Raw genomic sequence first — 14,019 nt, 5'->3', positions numbered from 1 at the left:
TTACATTATTGGCTGTTATTACATGGGCATCGCCCCCATTTTGCAAAATACTGCAGCAAATATAAAATAAAACCAAACAATTAACAATAGTAATAAACAGTATTTCCTTACTTTTATTAATAACATTTGTATTTCAAATCTTAATGTCAAATGTAATATTCTGCTTTGGAATAAAAGTTCTTTTGACAAAAGTGCTCCTGACTGAACATTGTGTGTGTCATTTTTGTGAGCACCAGCTAGCTAAATTTCAGGAGCCGCAACTTTGTGTCAGGCTCAGACTGTTACCAGGTGAACAGTGACAGTTAATGTGATGAATGATGTTTTGACTGGCAAGCCATTAAAAAGATGGGCATGGCAAATAAAATTTTTATATGTTATAAATTAATATAAATTATATGTTTTAATAATTCCCATAATAATGGGGATAAATAATTAAACTGTATTTTTCTTATCTTCTCCTTATCTCCTCCTGAGGCCCCCTGGTGGCTCTAGCTTCCACTTGGAAAAACACTGCCCTAGGCAACTGCTTATCTTATCACATCCCTGATTGACTGAGAAAAACACAGGAATTGTTTTTTTTCTCGCTGATTTGAATCAGAGAGATCCCATGGCGCCTTGTCTTGTGATTAGCTTTTAGATGACAGGATATGTGGCCTTTGTTGGATGTAGAGCCTCTGTTCTTTTTTACTGAAGGTTACTGATATCAAACTACCTCCTCACCACAAGATTTTGGAACCAGATTACTCTCACTTTCAGCCTTAATCATCATGTAACTATGACAACATGTAACATTTTCTAATTTTTGTTTTGTTTAAATTGCATCCTTTAAAAATGTTAACTATTTTTGTTTTTATTTCTTTTGTTATAAAATATAAAAAAAACTGCCACACCTTTTCTTTGAAACCAGACCCTTCCCAAATCCCACCCTAACAAAGGTGATGCTTCACTTGTTTTTCAGTAAGAAGTCATACACATTTTCTTTAGTCTTTATGTCAGATCTAACATAGGCCCTCTGACCCTGTCCTGCTCTGAGCTCGCTGAGTGAATGACTTTTTATTGAATTAGTTGAACACTGGAAGTGCAACACACTTGATGCCATTGTTCCAGTAAGTGAAGAATAATCCCAAACACAGAGATCCCTCCACAGCCCCTCATTTGAAGAGCTTTGGTGACTCTAATCTAGCATTTAGCGTCTCTGCTAATCTCTTTGGATTACAGACTGTATAGATAAGTGATGCAAAGTGGTTCAAATCGCCTGTAAATCTTCCCTCCACTTTAGCTCTATCTATGCAGTGTGTGCATGCTGACTGGTGATATGTGAGAGGTTCACATGCAATGCTGTTATCCGTATGCAGAGGTCAGAGGTCATGGCATATATAGTAAAGAGATATGGAACATTTACAAAAATCCAGTCACAGTAAAGCTGAATTAAATAAAATGAGATGCAGTGAACAGAACACTGGCGCCTCATTTAGTTTGTGAACTGTAAAGGCATGAGGTGGTTAATATGAATAATCATGACTAAATGTGTACAAAAACATGCAACAAAAGATATCCCAGCAGCACTTGCAGCACACAAAAAACATATCTTCTGTTGGTTCTACTTATCTTTGCAACAGGATTCTCTTTTTCCATTAAAATAACCCATAAATAGAATTCAGATCTGTTTCTGTGGGTCACTTGTTCCACTTCCTGTGGACTTATGTAATGTGTTGTGATCCCTCATTTATACACAGCTAAAGTGACACAGCTGCTAATTCCTGGATTCCACATAAGTTAAATCACACTGAAAGTGGAACAAATGTCACCATGAGTTCACATGGATAAATAAAATTGGTGTCACAAACGCTTTTGTAAAATATAAATCCTATTCCCTGTATTTGGATCCCCAAAACTCATAGTAGTATTTGGCATTGGAATGGGAGAGATTCACCTGGTTATTGGCTCACTGAGTGTTGGGAAACAAACTCTTTATTTTACAAAATGATCTGTATTCTATGAAAGCCCATTTGAGCTAATGTGACTGGGAGAAAAAAAAAGATTCTGTAAATCATTATAATGACAAACTTTCTCAAAATATTGACTTATTATCTCGAAATAATGTCTTAGTATTTCAAAATAAATAGATACTTTTGTCAATATTTTGAAATAGTATCATAATATTTTTTACTTAGAATCACAAAGTCATTATTATAAGATGCCACGAAGACCCGCCTTACTCTGATTTCTGATAATAATACAGAGATGTTTAATGGGCTACAACAAGGATTCTACCCAAAATCTTGTTTCACAGCGACACTGAACTGCCACAGCAAATTTGAAATCGCAAATTTAACACCCTCAGAGTTAAAATTAACACTTTCCCAGGGTTTATATGGGAACCACTGGTAAAGTGTTAAATTAACACTTTTGAATTAGTTAAAATTATTAACACTATGGCAGTGTTATCCAACAAACTCTTATAGTGTAAAATATTAACACTGCAATGTATGACAAGAACACCAAGTTGATGTTCAACGTTCACCCATTAGAGACACAATCAGGTAACACTTGGTGGTGTTAAATGTACACTTAAGTAGTGTTTACTTTGCTACTGACACAGGGTATATGGTACACAGGGATTAACAATAATCACTCCTAAAAGTACTGCAACAAAAAATATTTTATTTTTCCTTTAACAAGGATTTCAAATGATTTTGAACAAAAATGGCACTTAAAACCACCCGGTACAGTGACTTTATACAATAGTGCCCAAAACATGAGGTATAGCTCTGTAGTTTGCCCTATACAATGCAGCTGTCTGTCACAATATAAAAAAATGAGTCTGAACCATAAGACTTTTGGACATCAAAGGGCTTAAAGTGTCTCAAATCATGAGGTGTAATACCTGAAACATTATGCATGTTGTCAACAACACGAAAAGCATGAAAATGCTCCACAAATATAGTCTCCATTTCTGATACCAAAAAAAAGACTTCATTTCTCAGAAAAATGCAAATAATCTTCATGAACACTGGCATATCATTAACAACATCAGTGCAAACAACAAGACCAGTGTGATATTCAGTACCATTATGTTTAACCCAAGTTGTCTCATGTATGTCACTTGACATATCAATCTGAAAATGCTCTGAAATCAAATCACCATTTTCAACATCAGTCAGTATTTTCGATTTGACAGGCCCAGACTCAATACCATTGGCAGACAATGATTCCCAATGATAGGCAACAGCTATTTGGTGTTTCTTTGCAAGGGACTTGGTTATGTTCTTGAAGTTTTTTAAACTGGACTTAAAGAATTTGTGTTTTGCCTCATACCTCATACTCCAAACATGTACTAAAGGACCAATTTGGCGTATACATTCAGGATAATGGATCATGAAGTGGTGTTTTGGTATCAAATTATTTTGAGGATACAAATCGGTGAATAATCTATGGTGCTCTTCAATAAGATGTTTTAAAAATATAGTCATACCCTCCGTAATACATGGGGAAAACACAATGTTAACAATATGTAACAACAGTAACAACAAATGCCAGTGTGTGTCAGCTTCTGGTACAACATCTCCAAATATTAAGGTTACGAATAAGGCATAATGTTTGACTGGCATTCAGCCCAATACTATTGCCAGTACAAAACATGTTTATGTGTGTTGGACGATTCTTTTTATCCATGAAGCCATAGTTGAATGCATATACACGTTGGAGTATGTTTTCATTAGAAATAAAATTCTGTTTCAAATATTCAAACAACAACTTAATCTCATACTGTGCTACTCCTTCTAAAATATCATGCATTATATCAAACACAAAGTTATCTGATACATTGAAATATGTTAAGGAATTGAGTATACTATTGCGTTTGATTCCAAAACAAGAATTTTCCCTTGGATTCTCGACAAGATAGTTGTAATGATTCTCATTGGTTAATTTAGTGCGCAACATCACACGTGGATCATTTTCACTAAACACTGTTTGAGCGGTTGCTCTATCAATAAGACACATTCTGCAGTAGAAGGTAGCACTGAAAGATTCCACATAACCAAGAATTGAGTTCAGACCTAAGTTGTCGCCTGTTACTTGTGCTATGGTGCCATAGACAAGTTGTTCAGTAAATGACACTTTCATTCCATTTTGCTCTAGTACCTTTACATCTTCTACGAATGGAGTAAGTATTTTGTCAATGCCATATTTTTTTGCATCTTGGGAGTGAAACAAAGAAATCAGATGGATATTCATCAGCAAAGAATTCAGACGTGGTGGTAAATTGCGGAGTGTAAAATATAAACATCCAAGCTTATGAATGCCTTGTTTTGACCCTAGTGGATTTGATGTTTCGAAATCATCATAGTAAATTTGGATTTGCAATGCATTTTTAAATTTTGAATATAATGGGTGATTTTTGAAGTATTTTCCATCACAAAAATCTTTATATAAGCTACCAAGAACAACAGATCTGTTAATGTGACAACACACATCTTCATTCTTGAAAATGAACTCTAATGTTTTTAACAGGGGTACATAAATGAAAGTGTCATTTACTGGTACCTGCTCATATACTCCAGATACTTTGTTTCTTTTTGAAAGTGAATTTCTAGTGTTCAACAACACCCATTTCTCACTAAATATTTAGTCATTTAGAGTTTGTGTTTAAGTCCACTGAATGAATTGAAAGTTTCCTGAAGAATGTCTTCCCACTGCACTTCTACTGGGATTATCAGTAGGCACTGCACTTAACACTTGTTCTTTAAGATTTGCATGAACTTCACTAACATACTCCTCCATGCTTTCAACAACAGATAACACAACATTGTTGGCAACACCACTGCCCTGTAACTTTGCTATGATTGAAGCACACATATCTTTTGCCTGATCTTTTGACATATGAGATGATGAAGGTTGACTTGTCACATTTAGATCCATGTCAGAGGCATCTTGTTGTGAGCTCTGTTCACTGAAGTCTGACTGATGTGTTTGCATATTTACATCATTGCTTGTTCCCATGTTAACAGTACTATGACAAATATTTAAATGCTTTCTAAAACCTGCAAAACTTTTAAACTGCAATGAACATCCTTCTTGAGCACAAAGAACAACACATTTTTTACCTGGGTATAACCCATGAAAAAACTTAAGGTGCTGAATTAATGCACTAGGTGCATCATGCAAGGATCTGCAAATATAACACCTATACATAGTTCAAGAACTCTTTGCCATTAGGCTTTCTTTGATGTGCAAACACAATTACTGTAGACTCAAGACTTTTTTTCCAAAAAACAAAATAAGCTATGCTGTGCCTGGCATAATTGCGTGTTTATCTATCATGCAAATGATGTACACATAAACATTGCTATATGAACTTGGCTCTTAGCTCCTGTTCATGAACTTGGCTCTCAATTCCTTCACCTTTGGACTTTCTATCTAGTTGTGTCAACCATTCCACACGCATTTAGACTGTTGTCCTGGAGGAAAGTGTACATGTTTGGTGGGAGAGGCAGCATCATCTAACTATCACTGAAACGAGAGTGCCACCTTAAAGAGTGTTCATCAACAGCTGCCAATGACATGGTTTCCCCTGGCCCAGGGGATGCAGCTTTCTTGCGTCTTCACTAATGTAGCCTAAGTGTGATGGCCCCTGCCTGTAGGTTCCAGACTCCAAGAAGATATGGCTGGTCCATCGTCCCTCCCCCTTTCTACGTAATGTTTCGTCTAGCGGCTCCTAACATGACTGTTGGGGGGAAAAATATTTAAGTAACAAGTTACATTTGAAATATTGTCTTTTTGATCTGCCTGCCCACATTTACCAATTAGAATTGCAATACTGCTAGCATCGGAGTACGATACCTTGCCTGAAACACACACTAGATGGCTCCACTGGGCCTGAGCCTGGCCCCGCTGATCTTCGGTGCTTTTCTTTTTAGGTAGGCTGAGGGTGGTAAGATTATGCAGGGAGCCAGCAGGAAAGATTGCCATATCAACTGGTCCCATTCCTGTCAAGAAAAAAAAAATTCAGTCTTGCCGCAGTTTTTATTTCAATCACAAGCTTTCTTTCCTTTTTTAACATTAACTCCCAGAACAATTTTAACCAACTGCCTCTGACTCGTCTCAGGGTTTTCTGCGGCCCAAAGTGGACAGGAAGCTGTTAAGGATAAGCTTCAGATATATTTGAAATGAGGCTGTATGTAAACCTTGCTAGTTATGAAGGAGTCAGAGCTGTCATTACTACAGTAGATGAAGTTGCGCCCACCACCCCTCTACTTGTTGCAGATAGAAGAGATGTGTACCGGCGATGGAAGCACATGAACTGCTGTGGACCAGGCACGCTCAACAGGCAAAAAATACTCTGCCTGGTACTCCTCTGCTTTCTCAAAGCTGGGGCTGCATCATCCTCTATCCTACTTGTATCAATAATACCTTCACTACAACCCCACATCAAAATAATTCTGAATCTGCGCCAATCATCATTCGTGTGCCTGATTGCTGGCCAGACGGCTCCAGCAAACTCTTAGGAGCGACTGTGTGGTAATCAGGCTCTCTGCTTCTCCTGATCACCGTTGCTTTATAGAATGTATGCCATTTCTCAAGAAGTTTGCAGATGTTTCTGGTCCAAAGAGAGAGCCTGAAATCTTGTGTATCTGCAGCAACAGAGAAATGAAAGAAATTTTTGGTGAATTTACATTTCTAAGCTAAGCTTATAGCTAATGAATTGAAAATATGGCAATAATTACCAGCCCCTGTGTGTCCAGGAGCCTTGGAAACACTGAGAGTACGGTGTGTGATTCATCAGGATTGTGGATGAGGCGCTGTCTATACTCAAAGGTCTCCTTCATTTTCTGCAGGATGATTTTTCCATCACTCGTGTGGTTCATCAAAGATATGACCTCTTTACAACGTTCGTCGTCCAACTGACCACCAATCTGAGGCACCTCTCTCTCCTGTCTTGGACCACCTCCTCTTGCTGTCTGCATTTTAGGTTCATTGGACACAAGTTTTGTCTTTCTCTGAATTGTCTTGAGCCGCCATGCCAGAAATCCAGAGCCACTTTCGTTGTCATAAAAATGTTCCTAACAAAAGGACAGAGTTTTCCAAGTTGTGCTATTTGTAAGTGTTTACATTTGCATAAAATGGAAGTTCATCTTTGCCGTCAACATGTGTACATACACACTATACACAACAATACATAACATAACATAACATGGGGCGGCAGTAGCTCAGTGTGTAGGGACTTGTCCCACAGACCACAAAATATGGAGTGTGGACTGGTAGCTGCCAGGTGCCAGTTTCACCTCCTGTGCACTGAGCAAGGCAACCTAACCCCGAAACCTGCTCATGGGGCGCTGGTAACATGGCAGCCCCATCATTCCACCATCTCTCCCCTTTGCATGTCCACATGTGCATGAAGTATGCATTTCAGCCTGTGTGTGTGTGTGTGTGTGTAAAAAAGAGTGAAAAAAACAATTTCCCCTAGGGGATCAATAAAGTATATCCAAAAAAACAAACAAACACTGAGACTCAAAGATCTTCACCAGTGCCATTTCTTTGTCTTTTGCCTCTCAAAGGAGTCAGAGTAAAACCAGCTCAACCTGAACCAAATCCACAACCTAGACCTGAACCAGATCCTGGGCCCACATCAGAACCTTTTCCAGACAGGTGCAACAGGAACTTGATTTTTGATGCTGCAACCTCCAGCCAGAGCAATCTTTACTTCTTCAAAGATGGGTGAGGCATCTATGCACTGTTTTTTGTTTTAGTCATGCAAGTTTCACAAACACATAATAGTCCGTTAGATAGAGCTGTTAAGTTAAATTCATTCATTAAGGTTTTACAGTATGACCACTGCTCCTTTTACAGATATTTCTGGAGGAGGAGCAGCTCCTGGGATGGCATCAGTATGAACAGAATACAGACTGTCTGGCATGGAATCAGCAAAGTTGATGCTGCTTATGAGTATAAGGATACTTTTTTTTTTGAAGGTAAAACATTTTTTTTGTTAATAATTATTTAGTTTTTTCTTGTTTGTTAGAGATGATAAAAGCTTGACATAAATGCTGGGATCCGTCTGGAGTTTATCTTTTCACATCACAGGGGATCATTACTGGGGGATTAGAGGAAGGACTGTCCTACCTGGTTATCCCAAACCTCTCAGCGACTTTGGCTTCCCCCCATCTGTAACCAAGGTAGATGCTGCTGTCCATGTGTCTTTCATAGGCAGAACCCTCCTCTTTGTGAGGAACAAATACTGGAGGTGAGTAATGTCAAGCCATAAAGATTTAGGCTGAATCCAGAATCCATAGACTACATGTTGATGAACTCCTCCCCATATTACCCATATAGCTACAATGAAAGAAGGGGCAGAATGGATGGTGGGTACCCAAAATTCATTCACAGAGCGCTCCCTGGGATTGGCTACAGAGTGGATGCTGCATTTGAGAACGGAGGTAGGAAACAGTCAAAGGTTAGACCCTCTACAGTAGCATTATGACTTCCTGTTTGGGGTGATAATAATGATGCATCCCTGTTTTCAGGTTATCTGTACTTTTCATACGGATCCAGACAGACAGAGTACCACTACCAACGAAGAAAAGTGCGGCGCATTCTGTTAAACTATGGATGGTTGGATTGCAACTAAAGAAACAAAGACCCAAATACACACACACACACACACACACACACACACCTGTGGGCACATAATAGCTATGGTCTACTCCACTAACAAAATTTGAGTAGCTTAAAGTCAAAAATATGTTTTCCTTCTTGTTCCTACAGTTGGATGTTTGAGCGACACTGTACAGAATCATGTATGTCCATAGTGTCACACTAGAAGGAAGGACTTAGAGTGTTAAAGTTGGACACATCTTGTGTCCAGCAGGACCATTGTAGAAATGAAAAAAATGCATATTCATATATTCTGGAATTTTTAATGTGGAAATTATACTTTTTCTTTGTGGAAAAAACATATCTGACACACATTATTTTTCCAAGCCGACTGCCTGGAGGGGATCTTTAAGGGGGCTTTTCTGTAGAAACCTGCAAAGAAATACATAATGAAATTGTATAATAATCCTGTAGGCGACACCTAGTTGTAGTCAATGTTTTTTCTTCTGCCTGTATAAATTAAACATTAACATTAAACAACAAGTCTTTAAAAGTGAACATAACATCAAGAATGAGTTTGAATGCTTCTTCTTTGTACCTGAGTAAGTTTTTGAATTAGGATGTGCTTGAAGGCATGTAAGGGAATCTGGCAACTCTGGTTTGTGTTTAAGTGCAGGTGACTTAAGTAGGAGATCATTTATCTTTCCCAGAACCCAGAGGAGTCATGCTGCTGAGAGCGATGAGAGCAAAAGGAAACAATCACACACGCTCAAAATTGCAGAACCACAGTTATCATTTTAAGTGCCTTAGTTGTACAAGAGTACCCTAGGTGGTAGGATCTGAAAGAGAGAGGATGCCTTGTTCATGTGGTTTCTACGTGATCAGGGTTAGCATCATCGTTTTAAGAGCCTGTCTCCCTGTTTATAGCTAAAACAGGCAGTAATTAAAATCAAACTTATCAGAAGAATTAACACTTGAACGTGCATCAATGTGATAAGAATTACTTAAAATGACAGAAACCATCTTTGGGAAAAATTTATCTGATGTGTACTTTGGCCCATGTACCAACATGGACGCAGGGGGCTTTGTGACCCTTCAAATGCAATATTGCAGTGCAGAGTATTCTGTTTCTGTAGTTTGACTAACGCTCAGTGCTGCTATTTTGGGAAGTATCAAACTGCACTGTGAAGTAGGTTCAAACAGTAGTTTTTAGTGATACTTTGTACTACAAGGACAGTAAACTCTGCTCCACTATTCTCTATGCCAGTGGTTCCTATCCATTTGGGTCTGGACCCCACGAAGACGTGTGTAAGAAAAACTTTAAAAATATACATTTTCCAGTGCCATTAGTTTCTGTGAAGAGTAGTTGTAATATTACTAAAATATTATTATAAATGAGTTACACTACTCATTACTGGGGAAAGTTATATTACTGTAATTGCAATTGTAAATGCATTACTGCCCAACACCTTTCATAAGTAGGACTCTTTTACGGTCAATACATGTGCTTAACCAAACGGTTAAATTGTCCTTTAGTGATAAGGTAATGAAGATAATACATTTACAATTTTTATGAAATAAAAAACATATGAACATTCACTGTTTTATAATATATTGTTCATATCATACATGATAAAACTGCTGAAAAAAAAATATCAGTAGACCTATGACTTTTCCGACTTTTTCCGACAGAATTAAAAATGTAAAGATAATAAATAAACATTAATTGATTATGTTTTTTAGGAATTTTAAAAGTAGTTTTTATATATGTTAATGGTAAATTATCAATATAATAACTTATATTTGATAATAATAAACACGCTTTGTGATTTCATTGATAAAACTACAATAACCATAATTCCCAGCTGACGATGACGTCTGGGGGGCACACCTCTCACTGTGATTGGCTGATGTATTTATCCGCTGCATGGCTGTCTGAAGGTGAAGCGGGTCCAAGTGTGTGAGTCACAGTCCCGTCTCCGAGTCCAAAATGTCATCCAGTGGACTTTTAACCATGCACGCTCAAATGTGTAAACGCCTGGTAAGTGAGGGTGTGTAAAAGAATCAGTTTGGTTTGCCTGCTCTCGTTATATTGCATGGAAATGCTAGTTTTAGTAAGTGTCCTGTTGGCTGTAAACACAAGGCCCTGGTTAACTTACAGCAGCTCAGCTAGCCTTGTTGTGTCTGCGGAGCGTCCTTGACCAAAGTAATGTTACAGCCTGGAAACACCTGATAACTGCTCCAGCTGGCCCGGGCGCTTTACTGAAGCTGTGTTTGTGTAAACGGTTAGCAGCAAGGTCTGCTAATCCATAAAATAACTGAGGAGAAAAATAACAACAGTAGCTAGCATAACTGAGGATATTAAAAGCCAAAGATGGGCCGTACAAGTTAGACTGACTCGACACCTAGCTTAAAAGCAGTAAAAGCCCCTGTTTGGTCACAGGTTGCTAGCTAATATAAGCGTTAACTTACATGTCTGTGTCTTCTTTTATTGTTAGCCTAGCTAACGTATTTCTCATGCTTCTCTGCTAGCTTTAAACTTGACTAATGTGACCCCAAATTGTATCAAGGAGCTTTAGCACACTTTTGGAGAGATGGGATTAGAAATAGGAACTCTCTCGTGTATGGAAGATGAATGATCATCCTTTAATCATTATCCTGCCATTGTAGGCTCACAAGTACCTCTCAAGAACCTACACATCTCGCCCTTCGCTCAATGTAAGTGACAGGAGACTTTTCACTTTCAAATTCTCATCTTAACACAATGTTTGGACTGCACACTGTAATTCAGCTTTGAATGGATTCAGGAGGTCGTCATTGTCAGCGCAGTCCGCACTCCAATGGGCTCCTTCAAAGGCACCTTGGCAGCTGTACCAGCCACCAAACTGGGCTCCATTGCCATTAAGGGAGCTATAGAGAAAGCAGGTATGTTCAGATGGTCAACTTTATTTAGAGAAAAGTATTCTCCTCCATTTAGGAATACATGAAACATCAGCTGATCATCACCACCAGCACACCTGTGCAAGCATGGCTAAGCTAATACACAGATAACAGTAGAGTGGGCGACTGGCTGTGTGTGTGTTTAGTGAGTTGACTTCATGTTTCTTGTGTTTAGGAATTACTCCTGAAGAGGTAAAGGAAGTCTACATGGGCAATGTGCTTCAGGCAGGAGAAGGCCAGGCCCCCACAAGACAGGCCTTGCTCGGAGCAGGTATAAGCACACTGGTATATTTTCACCCTCATTCCAAATATTGGCATTGCACCAAACTTTGATGTCCAGAAACCAGATACAGAGATGATATATTGACAAATTCAAAATGATTGACACGGGTACAAAAAAACAAAATTACCATCTCTTCAAAGCTAATATCTCTGTATACTTTATTAATCTGTAATGTATGACCAAAGCTACAAAAGCTTTCAGCTGCAAGGTGACGCATGCACGGTTTCTCTCAACAGCTCTGAGAGACCTTTTTAGACCATTGTTCATATAAAAAGTTACAGAAAAGCTGAAAGCTAATGTTTTGTTTTATTATTTGTTATCTTCAGGCTTGACCCTCAGCACTCCAGCAACAACCATCAACAAAGTCTGTGCCTCTGGGATGAAGTCCATCATGATGGCAGCTCAGAGTCTAATGTGTGGACACCAGGTAGCTTTAGCATTAAATACACTGTACAATGTACTGTACATATACCAAACACACATCTGATCTCTGACAAGAAAATGGAAAACTCTGTTATGACCAAAAACAAGCTTTATTTGCCATAAACTGCTTGATAACTTGACCTATTATAGCATGGTCTCATAGACTTGGCCTTGGGACTGTAATTACCAAATTACCAAATCCTGTGAAACTCAATAAGCTACAGAAAAATGTACCTTTCATACCAGTCATACGCATGCAACTAGAGCCTGACCGATATGGGATTTTTGAGACCAATAACAATTTGGCAGCCGATATATAGTGAATGTTTTTAGCTGGAATGAAAATAATCCTTTTCTGTGTGGATTGTGCACTGATGTGATGATGCAAGGGTCCTTGAAAGGCTGTTTTCTGAAATAAATAACTTAATGTCTTAAACATAAGAAACTAAACTGAAACAATTCTTATAATGCAAATATTGAATCTGATGTCATGATTACAGATTTTAAATACAAATGTAATTATTACTGCATAAATAAAAGTGAGGTTTTCAAAGACATCTTGCAAAAGGGGGCCCTGACTATAAGCTAAGGGGGCCTTCACATGGAAAAGTTTGGGAACACCTGTTAAATAATTGTTCACATTATGAACCAGTTCTAGTTGACATTGCTGAGAGATGATATCGGTGGACAGATTTTGGTCGGGCTCTACATTCACTCGAGTTACGCAGATATCAGGGATTGAGGTTCAGTGTCAGACAATCGACAACAGACTATAATAGTTGTTACTCCAGTTAAGTGCGTGGCTGTCTGTGTGTGATTTTTAGGATGTGATGGTGGCAGGAGGCATGGAGAGCATGTCCAATGTACCTTACGTGATGACCAGAGAGACTCCAGCCTACGGAGGAGTAAGGATGGAAGACCTTATTGTCAAGGATGGACTCACTGATGTCTACAACAAATTCCACATGGTAACTATCAAGCGATGGTTGAAAATGTCAAGACATTATTCTCATGACTGACAGAGTTTTCTGTTTGGGTGGGGGTTTTCGTAAGTCTGGACAACAAGGTCAGGGAATCGTGTGTGTGTGTGTGTCCGTCTCAATAATACCATTTTCGTATTTGATCTCTTTTCTGTGGCTTTTCCCTTACTGTCTTTAACAGGGCAACTGTGCAGAGAATACAGCCAAGAATTGCAGCATCACCAGAGAGGAGCAGGACACCTACGCCATCGGCTCATACAGCCGCAGCAAGGCAGCATACGAGTCTGGCCTTCTGGCCAAGGAGATTGTACCAGTTAGCATTCCCCAGAGAGGTACAGCAACTTGCCCTAGGGCCAGTGACCTTGGTCATTAACTTAACGTAGCACATATCTGACCTTGACGTGGTTTTGTAGGCAAACCTGACGTGGTCGTGTCGGAGGATGAGGAGTGGAGGCGGGTCGACTTCAGCAAAGTTCCCAAACTGAGGGCGGTTTTCCAGAAAGAGAATGGTAATGAAGCAGCTGCTATTACTTTCATTCGTTACCTGATTTGGGGAATAACATTAAGTCCCTTTTTGTCCTAACTAAACAAATTTGTATTTGAGGTGAATTCGTACATGAACTTGCTTGCATGGAATGCAAAAAGATTCTGTCCCTCTCAAATACAATGCATACGGTGTAAGAATTGTGTTACTTATCCTTATTTTGCATCCTTTATTATTATATTTATTTACCTTACTTAACTATATCTTCTAATATTAATAATATTAGTAATATTTTTATTGTGATATTCTTTGTT

General features: G+C 38.6%; 2 protein-coding genes across 3 annotated transcripts in view; both read left to right on the top strand.

Annotated features, from left to right (window-relative positions):
• Positions 1 to 9,152, top strand: part of LOC118331545 (macrophage metalloelastase-like) — an 11,835-nt gene extending 2,683 nt beyond the window's left edge. The window contains exons 6-10 of the mRNA XM_035666560.1: positions 7,560 to 7,719; positions 7,852 to 7,973; positions 8,086 to 8,245; positions 8,335 to 8,438; positions 8,526 to 9,152. Of these exons, the coding sequence (XP_035522453.1) occupies positions 7,560 to 7,719; positions 7,852 to 7,973; positions 8,086 to 8,245; positions 8,335 to 8,438; positions 8,526 to 8,629 (650 nt within the window). The 3' untranslated portion in view covers positions 8,630 to 9,152. The remainder of the gene's footprint in view (positions 1 to 7,559; positions 7,720 to 7,851; positions 7,974 to 8,085; positions 8,246 to 8,334; positions 8,439 to 8,525) is intronic.
• Positions 9,153 to 10,481: 1,329 nt separating this feature from the next.
• acat1 (acetyl-CoA acetyltransferase 1) overlaps positions 10,482 to 14,019 on the top strand; it is a 7,700-nt gene continuing 4,162 nt past the window's right edge. The window contains exons 1-8 of one of the 2 annotated variants that reach the window (XM_035666558.1): positions 10,482 to 10,636; positions 11,266 to 11,313; positions 11,403 to 11,520; positions 11,711 to 11,806; positions 12,145 to 12,245; positions 13,066 to 13,209; positions 13,403 to 13,553; positions 13,635 to 13,730. In XM_035666558.1, coding sequence (XP_035522451.1) covers positions 10,586 to 10,636; positions 11,266 to 11,313; positions 11,403 to 11,520; positions 11,711 to 11,806; positions 12,145 to 12,245; positions 13,066 to 13,209; positions 13,403 to 13,553; positions 13,635 to 13,730 — 805 coding nt within the window. In that variant the 5' untranslated portion in view covers positions 10,482 to 10,585. The remainder of the gene's footprint in view (positions 10,637 to 11,265; positions 11,314 to 11,402; positions 11,521 to 11,710; positions 11,807 to 12,144; positions 12,246 to 13,065; positions 13,210 to 13,402; positions 13,554 to 13,634; positions 13,731 to 14,019) is intronic. The other variant, XM_035666559.1, reaches the window with a different exon arrangement.

This window comes from Morone saxatilis, unplaced genomic scaffold, assembly GCF_004916995.1.
Source record: "Morone saxatilis isolate NCDOM2014 unplaced genomic scaffold, NCSU_SB_2.0 Contig20, whole genome shotgun sequence".
NCBI classification, from domain to species: domain Eukaryota; kingdom Metazoa; phylum Chordata; class Actinopteri; family Moronidae; genus Morone; species Morone saxatilis.
The sequence above is the reverse complement of the archived record's forward strand: the minus strand, read 5'-3'. Positions and strand labels throughout refer to the sequence as shown.